This window comes from Equus asinus, chromosome 20 (assembly GCF_041296235.1).
Source record: "Equus asinus isolate D_3611 breed Donkey chromosome 20, EquAss-T2T_v2, whole genome shotgun sequence".
Classification (NCBI taxonomy): Eukaryota; Metazoa; Chordata; class Mammalia; order Perissodactyla; family Equidae; genus Equus; species Equus asinus.
In genome coordinates, this window is record NC_091809.1 from 22,988,941 (window position 1) to 23,011,124 (window position 22,184).

At 42.3% G+C, this 22,184-nt stretch overlaps 1 protein-coding gene across 1 annotated transcript in view; it reads left to right on the forward strand.

Annotated features, from left to right (window-relative positions):
* The first annotated feature begins 784 nt into the window (after positions 1–784).
* LOC106846587 (zinc finger protein 709-like) overlaps positions 785–22,184 on the forward strand; it is a 41,553-nt gene continuing 20,153 nt past the window's right edge. The window contains exon 1 of the mRNA XM_070492091.1: positions 785–1,160. Coding sequence (XP_070348192.1) covers positions 1,158–1,160 — 3 coding nt within the window. The 5' untranslated portion in view covers positions 785–1,157. The remainder of the gene's footprint in view (positions 1,161–22,184) is intronic.

Below are 22,184 nucleotides of genomic sequence, written 5' to 3' on the forward strand. Positions count from 1 at the left end.
GACTCTCCCGGGTTATAATCCTCAGATTTAAGCTCAGAATAAACTCAGCCTTGGGGCCGGCCCGGTGGCGCAGTGGTTAAGTTCGCACCTTCTGCTTCTCTGTGGCCTGGGGTTCGCTGATTCAGATCCCGGGTGCGGACATGGCACTGCTTGGCAAAAGCCATGCTGTGGTGGGCGTCACATGTATAAAGTAGAGGAAGATGGGCATGGATGTTAGCTCAGGGCCAGTCTTAAAGTCGAGGAAGATGGGCATGGATGTTAGCTCAGGGCCAGTCTTCCTCAGCAAAAAAAAGAGGAGGGTTGGCAGTAGTTAGCTCAGGGCTAATCTTCCTCAAAAAAAAAAAAAGAATAAACTCACCCAAATTTTCATTTACAGATTGGTTATGGGTTATTTTCATCGACATGTGGTTAGGTTCTTCCAAAGACTTTCCATCTGCAAAACACTCAACAGATAACGTTAGTCTTTATCAGATCCTCAGTACACTTTCCTTGGCCTAGTTCCCTGGTCACCATATCTGTGTACCTATTTGGCAAAACTATGTCAGACTCCAGTTGTCAACAAAGATCAAAATGGAGAGAGACTATTGTATACGGTGAGGTGATCTTCAGTTTTGTGTGTATAAAGAAGGATCGCAGTTCCAGGAGTCCCCTCCCAACACCACCTCTCAAGGCAAATATCCGTGCAGAGGAAGAGTTCTGACCGGCATTCTGCTCAGACACCTAAACTCAGGAGCTGTCAGTCAGAGACAAGGGGGCGAGTCTTTCGAACTGTCCAATCAGAGGCGGCGCCGGGGCAGGTGGGTGGGGCGAAGCTATCCAACCACCCGGAAGTTGCTGCTGCTCCAGCCGCGCTGGGGACACCGTTCCCCCGCCATTAGGGGCTTTACGTGGCTCTGCCGCCTGTTCTGTCGAATTGTGACCTGTACCAACCTCGGGAGTCATAGGAGGGATGCCAAGGGGTCCAGGAAACCTAGAATTGGTGAGATTTTCGGTCCGCAGTCAGGATTTTGAGGAAGAGTGTCTGGCCCAACATGGACTTCCCTTCCCGTTCCTGCCGTTAACGGTCCCTGGTGGCGCTGCCGCAGCCCCTGACAGCTGTGACCTGCACTGGCCGTGGGGGTCGTAGGAAGGACTCAGGGGACCCAGGAGCCCTAGAAATGGTGAGTGTGCAGCCCCGGGATGAGGACGCGTGGAGGAGGGGCTGGTGGGAAGCGGCGGGGCGGGCCCGGCCTCCCGCGGTCCTCTCCGGGGTCTGCGGCCCCGAGTCCGCGGTGGCGCCGCTCGGCCCTCAGGCCCCTCCGGCCGCAGCGTGGGGGCGGGGCGGGCAGCCGGGCCCGGGCGTCCTGTGGTCCCTGCGCGCGGCGACTGGGGCCGGAGCGTCTCTGGGCCGCTGTGCGCCCACAGCCCCGTGTGTCCCAGACGGTGCGGGGCCCGCGGGAGGGCCCGCAGGACAGTCGGGCCTCGGTGTCCGGGGTCCGTGCGCGGAGGGGCTGCGGTCTGTGGGTCCCTAGGGCCTCCTTTCTCCTTGGAGGGCACTTCTTTTCTTGTCAATTTTCCATATATTTGGGAAGCAGAGTCTCAAACCATGACCCTGTCCCCCAGTCTAGATCTTTCTGGGGCTGGCAACAGATGCCTGAATTCCCAGTCTCTCCCAGCATTCCCAAACGCCAAGTTCCTGACTCCGATTCACAGCATTATTATCAACTATTTGTGCTACTGGTGGGTTTGAAACAGACCCAATGTTTTCGTTATCATTTCCTCGCAGTCAATGGATGGCTGTTTTTAAAAAGATTTATTTTGTGTGTGTGGATGTTTTCCATGAGTGAAAAGTAGCCTATAACTGTGTGAAACTACATTGTATGAAATCCTTGTGCCTCCCCCACCAGGATCTTTCTGGGCACAGACATCTTTTGGGAAGTCCTTTGGGTGGAAGTTCCTCTTGAGAAACTTTTTGGATGATATGTCCTGTCCATGCTGTCCTTACCTAAGTTAGTCACCTTTAAAAGATTTATTCACTTTATTTTAGTCTCCGTTTTCCAAATGAATAAAAATTTATTTAATCAATATGACCTGAAACAATATAAAATATTTCTGAAGAGGCAAGAAACAGGTCAGTTTCAGAAAAAATGAAAGATTCCAGTTTTACGTTGCATTCGCTAATTTCTTCTTTCCCTTTTTTCCTGCCGTGGTAGGTAGTTATATTGTGAGGTCTGTTCTTTTATTTTGGGTGAGTTCAAGTAGATTTCCAGGGCTTAGACTTGCAGACCTGAAGTGTTCATGTATGAACACTTGTCATGAAAATAATACTACCTTAGCATCTTTTTCCCCCCTAGAATGCAATACATTATTGTAGGGTTTCTTGTTGAGCCAGCAAAATGCCATACAATTTTCTTCCCTCATTTCCACATAACGACTGGTTTGAGTGTTTAAGCTGGATGGTTCAAACACTGGGTTTGTGTATTTAAAATATCAATGATGGTCCAGAAAACTCCAGTGGAAGCAGAGGACTGAGGGCCATGAATCTAAGCTAAGGCCCCCTTGAGCCTGCAGAGGGAAGGACTTGAAGACCGAGTTGTTTTTCCTGGGGAGCCTCCCCTGCAGGTGTCCTACTGCTCACACCCCCATGGAAGGAGCCTTTATCCTGAGAGGAGCTGCAGAGCCCTGGAAAGCTGGGGGTGCACGTGCTCATGGGGTGGGGAGTGACGCCCTTTCTGAGATTATAACTGTGGTTTCCCTGGGCCTCCCTCTAGAAATAAGTTGGAGTTTTGCATCCACAGTGTAGGTGCACTCAGAATGCAATTTGTTTACATTGAGAAAGTCTGTGAAAGTCAGTTCTGTGTCCTGGATTAGAGTCCATTAATTTGGGAAATCATCTTGATACTGGCTCAACACAAGGTTGGCATGAGGGAAGCCATATTGTAGAAAACAAACCATATTGTAACTTTGAATGACCTCTCATTTACTAACCCGGACATGCTCTGTACATTTTATGGCCCCTCCCAGCTGCTATAATTTGATAACTTTATTGTTTTGAGTTACTTAGAAATGGGATGACCCCCCAGGCAGAGAGTCTACGCTGATCAATGACAACTGAAAGATATATATAGGGTATATAGGGCATTGCTCCGGTCTCTGATGCATATCCAGGAAAACAAAAAACTGTCAGGAACTGAGACCTGATGTCTGCCTCCGCCCAGAGATGAGGTGCCTCCCCCACCAAGAGACCAGCCCCCTATATAACTGGCCTGTAGTCTTTGTTCTGTGAGATGGTTCTTTGGGACGTTAGTTGGCCATCTTCCTCCTTGCTAGCAAGCTGTAATAAAAGGTCCTTTCTCTCCTCCCACATTTCCTCTTGACTGTTGGCATGTTTTGTGGTGGGCAGACAGCCCCCCCTCCTTGAGCAATAACAATTTGGGTCAGAATGTTAAACTGAATCCAGCTGAGTTTCCTCATTGTGGGAATGGAAGCCTGAGAGAGGGAGCATGTGCATTATTGCCTTATTTGCATATAGTTTACTACTATACATAATTAGTTTATATGATATATAAGTGGGATATATTATATAACTAGTGTGTAATTAGTTTTGTAGTGTATAGTATAGTGCTATACTTGCACAGAATAGTATCAACACTTTTAGCAGTCTGTAGCATACTGGGTATCATTACTGTGTCTTGACGTCTTGATACCTCATTGTCTCGATGCTCCAGAGCCTGCCTCCCCACCCCGGTGTTTGTTTTCTCTGCTTCTGAGTGCAGCTGAGGTGTCAGTAGGGTTTTTGGAAATTGTAACTAATTTAACAGCCTGAGAGTTGAAGTGAGGCTCTGTGGTTTGATTTTTAGTACACGCAGAAACTTGTGTGACATTCTTTTGTATTTAGTACGTACAGAGACGCGTGACATTCTTATGTATTTGAGTAGTTATGAGCAAGATTCCCCCAGAGTGCTTTCTCCCAAAAGGGTAACCTTGGATAAACAGTTGATGTTCTTGTTGCCAGGCAGCTAGATCATTGGCATTAAGGTAAAAGTCTAAAAATGTAAAGAGGTGGACTGTTGGCCAGGGCGTCCTCTAGCATGACTGCCTGGAGTTTGACTGATCCTGCTGACCGCTGGGCCCCATCTTTGATCTGGGACGGCCTGGTTAGGGACAGCAGCAGCAGCTCTGCAGTGTTCTCCATCACGTGCTGGTGGCACACCACATTGATATGAAAATAGGTGCAGGATTTATGTTTACGTGAACAAGAGAGCAAAGCACATTTCACAGTGTAAACCACGTGACCTTTGCATATCAAAGGGAAGAAAAAAATACATACTTGAAGTTCCTTCTTTTTCTGTAAATGCTAAAAAGACTTAGAAGAAATGAATGACGTTGTTATCTACATGAGCATGGGGACAATGCTAAAGGTCATGCTAGGGCCAGGCTTCAGGCTCACTTGAATCTCAGGCTGAGCTTTTGAAACTTAATATTCACAGTAAAGAATTCGTGATAAACAAACAAAAAAATGTAGGAACCACATTTTATTTTTAATAGTGTTGAATGACAAAAATTCAACCGAGTAAAATTAAAGATCTAATTGGCTTTACGAAGCAATTCCTCAATTGGGCAGCATCCCATCTAGCAAGTAGAGAGGAGCGCCAAAGGGCTGCAGAAAGGGAAAGGTTTTAAAGGGAGGACACGGAAGTCATAAACAGAAAAAAGGATTATTTTAGGCAAGGTTAGCTCCCTTTGGGGACACAAGGAACTTCTTAGGTGGGTGACCTCATCTTCCTTTGGGGGATGGAGAGCCCCGTGTGGCAGATTGCCTCATTGGTGCTGACCAGAAACTCATAGACTGATGGGTTAGACTGCAGTCCTGGGGAAGGGTGAAGCTGCAGGTAGGGTAGGTATTAAGCTCTGGTTTGGTGACATGAGTTTAGCAAAAGTGACTTCATCTTGGGCCTATGGTTTCGTTTTTTACAATTTTCCCCTTTGTGATCAGGCTCTCAGCTTAACTGGGACTTCTGATCAATGTTTAAGGCATTAGCACCACTCAGCTACCACTGTGAAATTATGTTTCTGTTGTTCCTTTGGATGGCATCCAGAGGTCATGATGGTTTTGCTTAACAGCTGTGACATTCACAGGTCAAAGCTTTAGGTTTACAATCTTTAAGTTGGCCATCTTTTCATTCTTTTTTCTTGCTTTTTTTTTTTTTTGAGGAAGATTAGCCCTGAGCTAACATCTGCTGCCAATCCTCCTCTTTTTGCAGAGGAAGACTGGCCCTGAGCTGACACCCATGCCCAGCTTCCTCTACTTTATACGTGGGATGCCTGCCACAGCATGGCTTGCCAAGCAGTGCCACATCTGTACCTGGGATCCAAACTGGCAAACCCTGGGCCACTGAAGCAGAACGTGGGCACTTAACCGCTGTGCCACTGGGCTGGCCCCGACACAGGACCTTTTTTTTCTCTAGACAGAATACTTAAAAAGGAAAAGAAATAAACCTTTTGTAATCTCTGATTATCAAGAACAGACCAAGAAAACATTATCCTTTTAACAGAGAAAAAAATACTCATTTTGCAGCAGCTTACTTTTATCTTAAAACTCATTTACTTAGTTAAACTTATTCCAATATTAGTCAGCCCTGACCACACATAAAATTCCTTTTCTTTGTTATTTTTAGTCATTTTAATTATATAAGTTAGAAATTTTAACCCTTAAAATTTTAACTTCTAGTGAAAACTAAGAAGCAAGCAATTGTGAACTTTTATATTAACATTCTGTAGATTGAAGACTTATAAGTACTTTTTATAATATCTAGAAACATGTATTTCCTCATAGTAAATTTTTCAGCATCGCGCAAGTCATGTTTACTAATAGATGCAAAAGTCTTTAATTCCTCCATAGAAGGAAGCAAAAAGTGATAAACCCATTTCCAGTAATTAATGTTTTAGTATTTTGTCCTTATTTGGAAATGGTTTGGTTATTCAATGAATTTGATTCATCATTTAAGTTAATTCAGCAAAACTTTAAAGTTACGGGTTACCAAAAGTGTCAGGAACACTATTTAAAGTACAGTTGGAACATTTTATCTTACTTACGTCTGTTTAATTTGCTTGTTCTTAACAACAACGTATAGATCACCCACAAAAACTTCATTGGACATTAGACAAAGTTAACCTTCATCCCAAACTAAGTTTTCTTGCTGACAAATTTTGTAAGAGATAACATGAATTCATTTGATTTATAAACCCAGATGGAATACAATGCATTATATTCAATGTTGGTAATTGTTAAGACATGTCTATTTTAATTAAATCAACAAACTTAAACTAACTTGAATACCGAATATTTACCAGATCATGTGTACCTGAAAAGCATTTGGGTTAACTTCTATTATATTTTTGAGAATTTTATGAATACTAAGTGCTTGTTTTTTAAAGCCAATTAAATAGAACTCTTTTACAAATTAATTTTAGTAATACCATCCACAGGTGGAAAAATACCACATATCTACAAAATGTACAGGCCAAAGAAAATAGGAGACTTTATAGTTTTCATTTAAAAATTTTATGAGCTGGCCAGGTGGTGCAGTGGTTAAGTTCACACATTTCCGCTTCAGCGGCCCGGGGTTCACCAGTTTGGATCCCGGGTGCGGACATGGCACCACTTGGCAAGCCATGCTGTGGTAGGCATCCCACATATAAAGTAGAGGAAGATGGGCACGGATGTTAGCTCAGGGCCAGTCTTCCTCAGCAGAAAGAGGAGGATTCGTGGCAGATGTTAGCTCATGGCTAATCTTCCTCAAAAAGAAAATTTTTAGCCATGAGACAGGTACGATAATGTAAAACTCATTATTAAGAAGTTGCATCTAGGTTGTGTTTCTGGTAGATGGAATAAGTTAAGTTTACCTGCTCAGAAGGCTAAAGCGTTTCACCAATATCTGTTGAGAAATTCTAAAAAAGATTATTTGCTCGTGTTTCAAATAACGTTTCCCCTCTTATGTTTCTTCTGATAAGAATGACCTCCCTGAAGTTCACACTTTCACATTTACGTCTCAGAGGCACAGGGAAGGGATGCAAATTTGTCCAGGAAGGACTTTGATTTTCTAAGGCCAATCATTTATAAGCCTTTGGAGATGGATAGGGCAGGTTTTGGGATTGGTAAGAGGAATTTTAACTCCTCTGGAGCTGCATTTCTAGTTCTGTAAGGATTTGTGAGATCAGGACAGTTGCTCTCAGTTCCTCAAAGAGTTGGGTTGTAGCCTGGATGCTAAAGGACTGACACACCCTACTACCAACGTTGCAGTGTTTTTCTTTCTCTCTGGGGACATTAGCTTAGAGGAGAAGGCAAATCTTCTTTCTATCAAGCTCTGAATATCAGCCTTGAATTTGGCCAAATTTCTGGTTATTAAACTATGAAATCCTTTGGAATATCCTGTCAGGTTGGAGCTAGGACAATCCCAGACAAGCAGTGAATACTTCTGGCAATGCTGAACAATGTCTTGGACCCATGAGGCATCCCCAAGAAGGGTGCATAATATATTATCTTCACAAGATCCAGACTCACTCCCAAAGGTAGCCCAAAGAAAGAAGTGACAACTTGCATGTCCCAGGGAGGCAGAAAGCCAAGCCAGGTTTTAGGACATAAGACAAGAGAAACAAGAAGGCACTAGTTGTCTTTGCGAGAGAAAGGATCAATAACCAGTTGGTTTGGATGTGGAAAGGAAGGGACAGTATGGAGTTTTATTTCAGTCTCTTGCCTGGGCCCTTCAGCCAGTGATCCAGGAGAGCTGGCTCTGTAAGAATTCTCACCCAAAGCCAGCTTTTGCCCATTCTCCCAGGATTCCATCTATAGGCTCCAAGCAGGGTTTAAAGTAGAGGGTGTAGCTCTGGTATTTACCACAATTTGGCAAGTTTTTTCACTTAATTTTAATTATAGTTTCTGTTGGCTCTTTCAGGAAATAAAGTAATTTACCAAAAAAATCCCTCGGAGTCCTGTCACCTTTGAGAGGTGTCTCTATGGGGGCCCACCTTTGAAGGTAGATATGGGGGGTTTTGTCAGGTCATTAAGTTGGTGAACTTTTGTTTATGGTCACATAATTTCATTTTAGTTACCTCTTACATCTTTAATTTTTCATTAAGTTTTTGTAATGAAACTTTGATTGAAGCCTCTTTTGGAATTTTCAGTATTCATTTTCAAGTGCATTCTTAAATGATGTTGTCTAATTGGAATATTCCTCATAATAGCCGCTGTTATTTCCTGAGAGCTGACAGCAGTTCGGTGGGACCCTTAGCTGTAAATGGAGCATCACCCACGTTTCTGGCCAGACTTATCTAGCTGCACATGGGGTGCAACTCAAACTTCTATCCAGCCTTGTTTTGTGGGCCCCAACCTGAAGATTACCGAGCCAAGCTCTCAGGACACAAAAATCTTAGTAAGATTGTGCCATTTTGGTAGAGATTTATAGTTTTTGGGACCATAGTTCTTAGATATAAAATAAGCAGGTGTATCCAAAGGTAATGCACTTAACTCTAGATTTTAAGGCTTCTGTTTCTTTTAGCTAAGCCTTTGGGCCTCTGGGAGACAAACTAATACTCAATGGGATGTGCAGCTGGGCTGGAGATTGTGTGATGTTTCACAGTGCCCCTCATTGCACAGAAATTTCCTTGAGGTTGGTAGGGGACCTAGAGTCAGTCTGACCCATTCCCTGACCAGCTTATCCTAACATGGAAGCCTTTGAGTTAGGTGGTGAGCACTCTAACAGCCTTTAAATGCCCCATCCATGCCTACCAATTTTTGCACATTTTGGTCTCTGAGACCCTCTTTAGCAATAGCCTTTATTTACGTAAAACAAGAAAAGCAAACATGCGCACCTTAACATACCAGCAGTAACCAAAAGATGCTGCTGTGGACTGGCCAAGAAAAGGCCCTGTGCACACCATTGATTCCCAGTGTGGCACTTGGGAGTGGGGAATAGATTGAACCAATGGACCTCAACAAATAGGGACTGTGGGCTGATGCCAAACAGATGGGAAACTGCAGCTGTCATGAGCAGTTTCCCAGGTTAAATCTGGGGACAGAACCAAGAACTGGGAATTCCAATCAAATGGGGAATTGTGGTCTGAACTACCAATAGTTCCCAGTGTGAAACTAGTGGTTCCAGACAAATGGAGAACTGACTGGAAAGCCACTTAGATTGGGAGGTTTTGGCAAGACAGTGGAGCTCAGAAGCAAGACAGCACTTATCTATGGCCCTCAAAAATTGTGACAAAGAGTACTCAGAAGGGATTTCAGACCCCTTGCCTGTGTTTCTCATTGTCCCCAAAAGCTGTCAGCAGTTCACTTTGGATCCTGTTGCTGGCACAAATCTGAAATAACAAAAATTCAACCAGGTAGATTTTAAAGATGTAATTGGTGTTATCAAGCCATTCCTCAGTCGGTCAGCATCCCATCTTAGCAAGTAGAGAGGCGCTCCAAAGGGCTACAGAAAGGGAAAGGTTTTCATGGCAGGGAGCAGGAAGTCATAAACAGAAAAAAGGGTTATTATAGGTTACCTCCCTTTGGGGACACAAGGGACTTATTAGGTGCATGACCTCATCTTCCTTTGGGGCTGGAGAGGCCCATGTGGCAGATTGCCTCACTGATGCTGATCAGAGAATCCCAGAATGACCAGTTAAGACTGCATTCCTGGGGCAGGTTGAAATTGAAGTTAAGTTAGGTATTAAGCCCCAGTTTGGTGATGTGTGACTGGCTAAAGTGACTCCATCTGGGGCCTGTCATTTCCTTTTTTAGTAGTAGTTTATAATCAAATGACTAATGTATTTTGAATGGGAAGCCACAGCTGTATGTGTTAATCCTCTAAATAACTTTTTGAATTGTGCAATATATTTTTAAAAACTGTAAAAACTTAATTTTCTCAATTCTGTTTCTCCATAAAGTGACAAGTGATATTACAGCCTGTAGTGCCATTGTGTATCAATCTGGAGGGGGTTTGCTGAAAGGGGCAGTGTATTAAATGCTCTAGGGGGGTTTAATAATATGAGGAGCTCCGCTGACTCGCTCTCTAGTGAAACTGGTGAAAATTATTTTAAAACAACCATATGGGGGCTGGCCCCGTGGCCGAGTGGTTAAGTTCGCATGCTCTGCTGCAGGCAGCCCAGTGTTTCATTGGTTCGAATCCTGGGCGGGGACATGGCACTGCTTGTCGAGCCACGCTGAGGCGGCGTCCCACATGCCACAACTAGAAGGACCCACAGCTAAGAACATGCAACTATGTACCGGGGGCTTTGGGGAGAAAAAGGAAAAAATAAAATCTTTAAAAAACAAAAACAAAAAAAAACAACCATATGAAGCCTCTGGAAATTATCCTAGAGGCAAACAGTGAATGAGAAACATGTAATCCAGGAAATCCATAGAAATTCAGTGAGAAAAGGGAGATTGTGTGGGATTTGAACCATGTCTGCTCCCTCCCTGCTCTCAGCTCAGCAAGTGAGCCCTCCTCTCCATAGTGCTGCCCCCCAAACCAGAAGACAAGGTTCTCCCTCCCTAAGCTTCCAGAAGCAGGGCTTTTCCCCAGGAGCAGCAGGGCTTCAACATTACCCATCTGCCCGCAGCTACCTGTTTCTGAATTTCAGTCCCTCGTTGGTTCCTGTGAAATGTGGGGACCCCTTCTTGCCCCAGCCCCTCCTCATGGTGCAGAGGCTCTGCTGTGCTCATGCTGTGCTGAGAATGCTGGGCACTGACCGCTCTTTCCCCAGCTTATTAGGTGGCTGTAACGTGAGACAATCAAGAGGACTCTGGCTGCTGTCTCTCCACTGCACTGATCACCCAGCCCCTAGAATGGCATTGTCACCCAGAGAGAGGGTTCCTCTTGTTCCCACCACAGCTCCAGAATCCCGGCACAGAGATTTTGCCTCAACACAGGGGCAAAGCCAGCCATAAAACACAAAGCTCTCGATTGCATCCCAAAGGAATTAAGTTGGGCAGCAAAAGATCATGAAAAGTTCAAGAAAGTGAAGCATGAGGTGAAAGGCGATCAGTAGATTTGTGTATTTAATGAAGATACAGGCAAGACTGTAGGCTGACTCATTTTCTGGAAAGAACCAGTGAATTAGACTACTGGGAGGATACTCCCAAGGGTCAGAACAAATATCAATCATTGACTTCAGAGAGATTTCTACAAAGGAGCCAGCATTTCACTGGAGTATTTGGTAGAGCAACTTATGCCCCCAGGACGTTGGTGAAAACAATAGAGCAATCAGCCAGCAGTTAATCTAGTTTAAGCATAGGTTGTGGCCAGGAAAGAGGAAGAGAGCCCCCCATGCCACTGCCCCAGGACAGCAGACACAGCCAAAGCCATGCCCAACTCTAGGGGCTAAGTCAGAAGTTTCCCTCTGTGTGGAGGACATGGACTTAGCTAGGATACTCTGCCCAGTCACTGAACAAAGAAACAAGCTAATAATAATAAAGAGTCCCAATAGGAAGGGGACCAGTACTCAGAGTTTCTATAATAAATTACCTAAAATGTCTACTTTCCATCAAAAGTACAACACAGGCAAAAATACGGGAAAGTAGGAACTATATACTGCAGAAAAAGCAATTGAAAAAATTACCCAACTCTTACAGGAAACCCCAGTAAAATTAACAAGTGATGTCTCAGCAGAGAAAGGGAGGTCAGAAGGCAGAGGATAACTGATTCAAAGAAAAAACCTGCCAACCAAGAACTCTGTATTCACCAAAACTACCTCATAAAACATAAAGATGAAATACTTTGCCAGATTAACAAAAATTGAGAAAATGTATTAATAGCCAACTGCCTTATGAGATTCCTGAAGGAGTTCTTCACGTTGAAAGCAAGTGACCCCGGATGGTAATTGATATCAACCTAAAGAAACAAAAATGCCACGAATATGAGAATGAGGCCTCCCTCAACGGGCTCCTGCGTCCACTGTCTCAGGTGGGCTCCATCTGTGTGTTTAGAGTGAAGGCAAGACTGAGGCTGGGGTCACCTCTACATTAGGGGAGTCTGGGATTATGAGGATGATTCTGCTCTGTGAATGAGCTGAGCCCGTCAGATGATCACTCCTTAAAGAGCAATTATTTCAGAAAGAGAAGAGACAGGAAAATGCAGCCAGTAGGTGTTAAGATTCCACAGGGCTCACCTGGACCCCTAAGTAAGTCTACTGCTGCTGCCACCCTTGTGTCTACTGGAACAAAGATCCTGACCCTCTGGGTTATAGTGGACAACACCCACAGTCTGAGTTTGGCCCAGTAAAGGGATTAGTTCAAACCTCACTTAAGCCTGGGTCCTTTACACTCTATAAAGCAAGCCATTGTCATGGAGGAGGTCCCTGACCCTGATGGCAGTGATGTGAGGCTCTCTGGCAGAGGGCCTTAAGTTGTCCATAGGCCTCTGATGCAAGAAACTGCCCCACATCCCACACTGTATGCCATTAGAGCTGCTGTTGTCACCAGGTACTGACATCTGTTGAACATAGAGGCTCTCACAAACACTGAGCATGTGACCCTCTACCAAGGCACCTTTTATGCCTTTGGCTCTGGAAACGGCACCCTGCCAGCTCAGCCCAGCTACTCACACCTACTTGTGATATGATGGACCTAACTTTGGCCCTGCAGCGTATGCCACCTGCAGGAGGGGCATAACCTGTCTTCAGTTCGTTGAAAGATGCTTTGATGATGAATGAGGTCACCCCTGTCCCAGAGTCCTTGGTTTCTTGGGTAGTTCCTTGGGATTAACTGAATGCACAGCACTGGACAGTACAAAGTCTTTAAGGACAACACACATTGTTATGTGATGGAGCTCAGTGGAGTTGCTGCTCTTCATCCCTTAATTGGGACATCCCTGATGATGAACCAAACCCAAGGATCACAGAATCTAAGCAAATATCAGGCAGTCATCTTACTACTGGCCCAAAATTGGCCTCATCTACATGTGTTCACAACCTCTTGGATGATTGTCCAAGAGATGTCCCTTTGTGGTAAAGGAATTCTAGGAATCTCTTGACTCAGAGATACTCAAAATAGAAATCAAGGTAGCACTTGTTCTGTACCTGACTAGGTCTACAATACAAGGACTCAAGAGGACACTCGTCATCCCCCTTGGAGTTCTGACACTACTGATAGTGACCATGGTGCTTCTCAGAGGATACAGTGCTGTGCTCCCCAACAAGGCATTCGAAGGAAGTTGCACCTCCCCTATGGGTCTCAGGCTCCTAGAGCACCGGACTGGCTTATTGAAATATGTTGAATGAAAGATGTCCTGTTAAGTCATCAGGGGTGAATTATAATGAGTCTTCTTCATCTCTTTATTTGATTTTTTGTTGTTGTTTGTTTTTGTTTTTGTGTTTTTTTTTGAGGAAGATTAGCCCTGAGCTAACTGCAGCCAATCCTCCTCTTTTTTGCGGAGAAAGGCTGGCCCTGAGCTAACATCCGTGCCCATCTTCCTCTACTTTATACGTGGGACGCCTACCACAGCATGGATTGTCGAGTGTTGCCATGTCCGCACCTGGGATCCGAACAGGCGAACACCAGGCCACTGAAGTGGAACGTGTGCACTTAACTGCTGCGCCACTGGGCTGGCCCCCCCATCTCTTTATTTGAAAAACTTCAAGTATTTTTAGAGCAATTTTAGGTTTACAGAAGAATTGATCAGGATTTACAAAGTTTCCACATCACCCTTCTCTCTACATCCATACAGTTTGCATTATTTTTCTCATTTTGCATTACTGTGGGACGTTTGTTATAGTTTCTGACCCATATTGACGCATTACAGTGCATGCTGCACATTAGCGTTGACTCTGTGTGTTACACACTGTGTGGGTTTTGGCAAATGTGTAATGATGTGTCCCCATCATTTCTGTGTCATGGAGTGTAGTTTCGCTTCCCTGAAACTCCTCTGTGCTCCACCTATTGACTCATCCCTCCCCCGACCCCAAATCCTTCACAACCAAGGTTTTTCTAGTGGCTCATGGTTTGTCTTTTCCTGAGTGTCATATACTTGGAATCACACACTACATAGCCTTGTCACATTGGCTTCTTTCCCTTGGCAATATGCTTTTAAAGTTCCTCCATGTGTTTTCATGGCTTGATATCTCATTTTTTAATCACTAAACAGTATTTCATTGTATGGACGGACCACCGATTGTTTTTCTCTATTTGACTATTGCAGGACAGCTTGCTTAAAACTCTAGCTCTTGCCAGTTATGAATAAAGCTCCGAAAAACATTCATGTGTAGGTTTTGTGTTAACATAAAGTTTTAACTCATTTGGGAAAATACCAAGGAGTTTGATGCTGGATCTTACTCTGTGTAGCAAGGGTGTATTTTGTTTTCAAAGGAAGTTTCTGTCTTCCAATGTAGGCACACCAAATTCCATCTCCACCAGCAGTGAATGAGGATTACCTGTAGTTTTGCATTTTCACAAATATTTGGTGTTCTGTTTTGTATTTTCCCCATTTAATAAGTGTTGAATGATACCTCGTTGTTTTGTTTGCAATTTCCTAATGACATTTGATGTGGATCATGTTTTTATATGACTTATTTCCCATCTGTGTATCTTCAGTGAAAGCTTTCTGTGCAGATCTTTTGCCCAGTTTTTAATTGAGTGGTTTGTTCTGTGACCATTGAGTTTTAAGAGTTCTTTGGATATTTCAGATACCAATCATTTATCCAATATGTGTTTTAAAAAGATTTTCTCTTATTCTGTGAATTCTGCTTTTATTCTGTTAACGCTGTCTTTCTCAGAGCAGGAGTTTTCCATTTTAATGAAGTAATTTTTGTTTTTCTTTTGTGGACCTTGCTTTTTGGTTTTGTATCTAAAAATTCATTTCAAAACCCAAGGTCATCTAGCTTTCCTCCTATGTTTTCTTCCTGGAGTTTATTCTTTTGGCATTTCACATTTAGACCTGTGATGTGTTTTGACTTAATTTTTGTGAAAAGTGTAAGCCCCATGTCTACATTTTTTGTGTGTGTGTTTGCATATAGATATCCATTATTTCCACCAACGTTTGTTTAAAAGACTTTCTTTGGGGCCGGCCTGGTGGCGCAGCGGTTAAGTTCACACGTTCTGCTTCTCGGCGTCCCGGGGTTCACCAGTTCAGATCCTGGGTGCGGACATGGCACCACTTGGCAAAAGCCATGCTGTGGTAGGCGCCCCATGTATAAAGTAGAGGAAGATGGGCATGGGTGTTAGCTCAGGGCCAGTCTTCCTCAGCAAAAAGAGGAGGATTGGCAGTAGTTAGCTTAGGGCTAATCTTCCTTAAAAAAAAAAAACCCAACAACAACAAAAACAAATAAAAGACTTTCTTTTTTATTTGAATTGCCTTTCCTTCTTTTTCAAGGATCACCTGACTCTGTTTGTGTGGGGCTATATGGAAAGCAGTTGACTCATGTATTCTTCAACCTTGGTATATTCTGTTAATTCCAGGACTAACAGAATTAGTTAGTTGTGAATTCTTTCAGACGTTTAACAGAGACAGTTATGCCATATGGAACAATTGTTATAAATTTAGCTACAGGATTCAGAAAGATGTTCTTTCTTAAGAAGTGGAAGTTCTCCTCTATTACTGGTTTCTTATAAGTGGATTTTGGATTTTATCAAATCCTTTTTTATTTTCATTTCACAGTCCTTTCCTCTCTGATATTACTAACTTCTGTCTTCCTTTTTTTGTTATCTTGACTAGATGTTTATCAGTTTTATTAGTCTTGTCAAAGAACCAGCTTTTTTGCTTTAATTTTCTCCATTGATTTCCATGAGATTGATTTCTTTCATAATTTTTATTTCTTTTATCATGCCTATGGGTTTAATTTGTTCTTATTTTAATTTTTTTCTAACATAGATGCTTACATTACTGATGATAGATCTTTGGTTTTTCTAGGTTTTGGGTTTTTTTTTTTGTTTTTTTGGAGGAAGATTAGCCCTGAGTTAACATCTGCCAATCCTCCTCTTTTTGCTGAGGAAGACTGGCCCTGAGCCAACATCCGTGCCCATCTTCCTCTACGTTATATGTGGGACACCTGCCACAGCATGGCTTGCCACACGGTGCCATGTCTGCACCTGGGATCCGAACTGGTGAGCCCCGGGCTGCCGAAGCGGAATGTGCACACTTAACCACTTGGCTACAGGGCCAGCCCCTACATTCTTTCTGATAAATTTTTGAACATTTCACTCACAGCAGGTATACTCATGACAGAGTTCATCAGTTTTTGTCTAAGAAAGTTCTTGTATCTCCTTTATTTTTGAAGGATAATTTTGCTTGACAGAGTTCTAGGAGAGTGGGTTTTTTTCCCCAAAAACTTTAAATATTTCATTCTACTCTTTTTGCTTGCATGATTTTTTAAAAGAAGTCCAATTTAATTCACATCTTTGTTTCCTTGTAACTAAGTTGTGTTCCTTCTCTTGGATTTCTCCGTATGTTCTCTGTTTTCATTCTCTAGTTTGAATGTGATATCCTCTACTGTGCACTTTTGTAGTTATCATATTTAGTGTTCTCTGAGCTTCTTGCATGTACAGTGTGCTGGCTGTCATTAATTTTAGGATGTTTAGGTGATTATCATTTCACTTGTTTTTTCTGTTTCTTTCCCTTCAGGTATTCCCATTGTGTGTATTTTAAATCTTTTGTTAAAGACAATTGTCCTAGGCATCATGGCTACTGTGTTCCGTCTTTTTTTTTTTATTTGTCTTTCCATTAGAGTCTGGTGAAACAGATTTTTTTTTCAGTACAGACCTTGTTAAGAACAGAATCTCTGGGGCATATTTCAAAATGCTGTGCTTCACTGTGCTGTGGCAGCCCTACCTGTGGGATCACTTCTCACCAAAAAGCTGTGGCTCAGCCCCCATTAAGGTGCCCACCCACGGAGCACAGCACAGGTGAGAAGCTGCCCTGCCCATAGAGTACAGCAGCCCATGGGACTCACTGAGTGGTGGATCAGACTCCATGTAGGTGCCCCTCCCACCTAGTGCAGCATCTCAGCCAGTCTCATGCTGAGTGCAGTGGCCCCACCAATGTGAGAGCAACCTGCCTACTGAGCACAGACACCCCAGCTATGGTCTGTGTCACCCACCCAGCACAGAGGCTATGCCCATATGACCAATACCTGCAGAGTGTCTGTGGCCAGCCTGTGCAGATGCAGAGCAGCCCTAGCAACACAACTTCCAGCACACAGGGCAGGATCAGAAGACACAGCTCTGCTCCCCCCGAGTGGTGGCAGGTGGAAGCTGCAACCTGATAGTACCACAAATGTGCCAGCAAAGGATCAATTTGTCAAAAATTCAGAGCTGAAGGAAAATGACAAGTCTCTTGAAAACAGTACTGAAGTCACAGAACTTTACAATCTAAAGGAGAAAGAATTCACCGTAATTGTCATAAAGAAACACAGTGAGTTACAAGAAAACTCAGAGAATTCAATGAGCTCAAGAATAAAATTAATGAGCTGAAGAAGTACTTCACCAAAAAAATTGAAGCTCTAACAACAACAAAACCCCCCCAGAAATTCTGGTTATGAGTAACACAGTGAGATAAAAAAATCATCTAGAAACCATAAGAAATAGAGCTGATATTATTGAGGATAGAATTGGTGAGTTGGAGGACACAAATAAAGAAATACTTCAGGTAGAGGAGGACAGAGAGCTAAAATTCTTTTTAAATGAAGAATTTCTTTGAGTAATATCTGACTCAATTAGGATAAGCAAAGTAAGGATTACAGGAATTCCAGAGGGAAAAAAGAGGGAGAAAGTAGCAGAGAGCTTGTTCAAACAAGCAATACCTGAGACTTCCCAAAGCTGGGGAGGAAAATGGACTTAGTAGTACGTGAAGTCAATAGAACTCCTAATTACATCAATGCAAAAAGACCTTCTCCAAGACATATAATATTAAAACTGGTGAAAGTCAATGGCAAAGAAAAAATATTGAGGGCAGCGAGGCAGAAGAAAACCTACAAAGGAACCCCTATCAGGCTTTCGGCAGATTTCTCAGCAGAAACCATACAGACTAGGAGAGAATGGAATAATATATTCCAAATCCTGGAAGAGAAAAATTTCAGCTGTGAATACTCTATACAGTGAAACTAACCCTCAGATATGATGGAGAAATAAAAGCTTTCCCAGATAAACAAAAGCTGAGGGAGTTCATCACCACTAGGCCTCCCCTATAAGAAATGGATCAAGGATGCCCTCATATCTGAAACAAAAATGCAGAGGTCTACAAAGCTTTGAGCAAAGTGATAAATAGACACACAAAATCAAAAAACTGCAGCTCTGTTTCCGAACAGGGTAGTAAATACTTAATTATAGCTTAAAATCTCAAGGGAAGGAAAGCGTCAAAAGTATCAGTAAACACTTCAACTTAGTCACAAACTCACAACAGAAAACTGAATAATTTGTGACAACAATATCTTGGGGAAGAAGAAAGGAATGGGACCTGCTTAGGCTATGGAGATAAGAGGCTATCAGAAAATGGACTGTCTCATCTATGAGATTTTTTTTTTATACAAACCTGACAGTAACCACTAAACTAAAAATTAGAGCAGAGCCACAATGCAGGAAAGAAAGGGAAAACTGAGAAAATCACCACAGAAAAGCACCAAAATGAAATGGCAGTCAGAAATACAAGAGAAGAGAAACAATGGAAATATAGAACAACCAGAAAACAAGAGATAAAATGACAGTATCAAGCCCTCATATATAAGTAATCACTCTACATGTAGATGGATTGAATTCTCCAATCAAAGGACACAGAGTAGCTGGATGGATTAAGAAACAAAACCCAAGAATATACAGCCTCGGGGAAGCACATCTCAGCTCTAAAGACTAACATAGGCTCAGAGTGAAGGGATGGAAGATGATGCTCCAAGCAAATGGAAAACAGAAGAAAGCAGGTATTGCCATACTTAGAGCAGACTTCAAGATTTAGAAAAATAATGAGAGAGGGGCCTGTCCCATGACCAAGTGGTTAAGTTCGTGCGCTCTGCTTCAGCGGCCCAGGGTTTCGCCCATTTGGATTCTTGGCACAGGCATGGCACCACTCATCAACGCCATGCTGAGGTGGCGTCCCACATAGCAGAACCAGGGACACTCACAATGGGAATACACAACTATGTACTGGGGGGCTTTGGGGAGAAAAAGAAGGAGGAGAAAAAAAAAGATGGGCACAGTTGTTAGCTCAGGTGCCAATCTTTAAAAAAAAAGAAAGAGGGGCTGTATATGAGGGAAAAGGGACTTTCCACCAAGAGGACACACCTAACACAGAAGCATGAAAGTATATAAAGCAACTATTAATAGACCTAAATGGAGAAATTGACAGCAAAACAATAATAGTAGGGGACCAAAACACCGCACTTACATCAATGGGTAGATCATCCGACAGAAAGTCAACAAGGAAATACTGGAATTAAACGAAAAGCCATACCAGCTGGACTTAATGGATATCTATAGAACACTCCATCCAAAAACAGCAGAAAACACATTCTTCTCAAGTGCACATGGAATATTCTCAAAGATAGGCCATATGTCAGGAAACAAGGCAAGCCTTGACAACGTTAAGAAAATTGAAATCATATCCAGCGTCTTACCACAATGGTAGGAAACAAGGAATCAGATACAAGAAAAAGCTGGGAAAGTCACAAATATGTGGAGACTAAACAATATGCTACTGAACAACCATTGGACCAATGAAGACATCAAAGGAGAGATTAAAAAAATACCTGGGGAGAAATGAAAATTAAAACACAACATACCAGCTCTTATTGGATGCAGCAAAATTGGTACTAAGAGGGAAATTTATAACAATACAGGCCTACCTCAACAAACAAGAAAAATCTCAAATAGTGTTAAACTACACCTAACAGAACTAGAAGAAGAAGAAGAAACAAAGCCCAAAGTCAGCAAAAGGAGAGGAATAATAAAAATTAGAGCAGAAATGGGGCTGGCCCCGTGGCCGAGTGGTTACGTTCGCGCGCTCCGCTGCAGGCAGCCCAGTGTTTCGTCAGTTCGAATCCTGGGCGCGGACATGGCACTGCTCGTCAGACCACGCTGAGGCAGCGTCCCACATGCCACAACTAGAGGAACCCACAACGAAGAATACACAACTATGTACCGGGGGGCTTTGGGGAGAAAAAGGAAAAAATAAAATCTTTAAAGAAAAAAAAAAATTAGAGCAGAAATAAATGATAGACTAAAAAAGCAATAGAAAGTGTTGATGAGACTAAGAGCTGATTCTTTGAGAATATAAACAAAATTGAGAAACCTTTAGTCAGACTCACTGAGAAAAGAAGAGAGAAGGTGCAAATAAGCAAAATTAAAACTGAAAGAGGAGAAATCACAATGGATATCACAGAAATACACAGGATTATGGTAGAACACTATGAGGAACTATGTGCCGACAAATTGGATAACCTAGAAGAAATAGATAAATTCTTAGACTCTTCCAAAATTGAATTAAGAAGAAATAGAGAATCAGAATAGACCAATCACAAGTAAAGAAACAGAAACAGCAATCAACAATCTCCCCCCAAAAAACAAAAATCCAGTACCAGATGGCTTCACTGGAGAATTCTACCAAACATTCAAAGATGACAATACCTATGCTTCTCAAACTATTCCAAAAAATTGAAGACAGAATGATTCCTGACTCATGCTGTGAGGTCAACATTACCCTGATAACAAAACCAGAGAAGGACAACACAAAGAAGGAAAATTACAGGTCAATGTCACTGATCAACCTAGATGCAAAATCCTCCACAAAATATTGGCAAATCGAATAGAGCAATACATTAAAAGGATCATACACCATGAGCAAGTGCAATTTATACCAGGTATGCAGAGATGTTTCGACATCCACAAATCAATCTGAGACACCACATTTACAAAATGAGGAATAAAAAGTCACATGATCATCTCAATGGAGAAAGCACTTGACAAGATCCAACATGCATTTATGATAAAAGCCCTAAATAAAATGGACATAGAAGGAAAGTACCTTAACATAATTAAGGCCGTATATGACAAACCCACAGGCAACATCATAGTTAATGGTGAAAAACTGAAAGATATCCCTGAGAACAGAAAGAAGACAAAGATGCCCACTTTCACCACTTTTATTCAACATATTACTGGAGGTTTTGGCCAGAGCAGTTAGGCAACAAAAAGAAAAAGGAATCCAAATAGGAAAGGAAGAAGTAAAACTTTCACTGTTTGCAGATGACATGATTCTATATATAGAAAACCCTAAAGAATCCACTAGAAAACTATTGGAAATAATCAACAACTACACCAAAGTTGGTAGGTCCAAAAACATCATACAAAACTGAGGTGCATTTCTGTACACTAATAACAAACTGGCTGAAAGAGAACTCAAGAATTCAATCCCATTTACAATTGTAACAAAAAGCGTGAAATATCTATGGATAAATTTAATCAAGGAGGTGAAAGACCTATACAATGACAACTATAAGACATTATTGAAAGAAATTGGAGAAGACATAAAGAAACTTAAAGATATTCCATGCTCATGGATTAGAAGAATAAACATAATTAAAATGTCTGTATTACCTAAAACAATCTACAGATTGAATACAATCCCAATCACAATGAATGATAAAATTTATATGGAACTAAACAAGATCCTGAATGACAGCACTCTTGAGAAAAAAGAACAAAGCTGGAGGCGTCACAATCCCTGACTTCAAAATGTACTACAGAGTTATTGTAATCAAAACAGCAAGATACTGGCACAAAAACGGACACAAAGATCAATGGAACAGAATTGAAAGCCCAGAAATAAAACCACACATCTACGCATGCAAATCTTCAAGAAAGGAGCCAAGAACATACAATGGAGAAGGGATAATCTCTTTAATAAATGGTGTAGGGAAAACTGGACAGCCACATGCAAAAGAATGAAAGTACACCATTATCCTATACTGTACTGAAAAATTAACTCAAAATAGATGAAAGACTTGAATGTACGACCTGAAACCATAAAACTCCTAGAAAAAAACATTGACAGCACTCTTTGACATCGGTCTTAGGAGCATGTTTTCTAATACCATGTCTGCTCAGGCAAGGGAAACAAGAAAAAAATGAACAAATGGGACTACGTCAGACTAAAAATCTTCTGCAAGGCAAAGGAAACCATGAAACAAATGACAACCCTACCAACCGGGAGAAAATATTTGCAAATGACATATCAGAC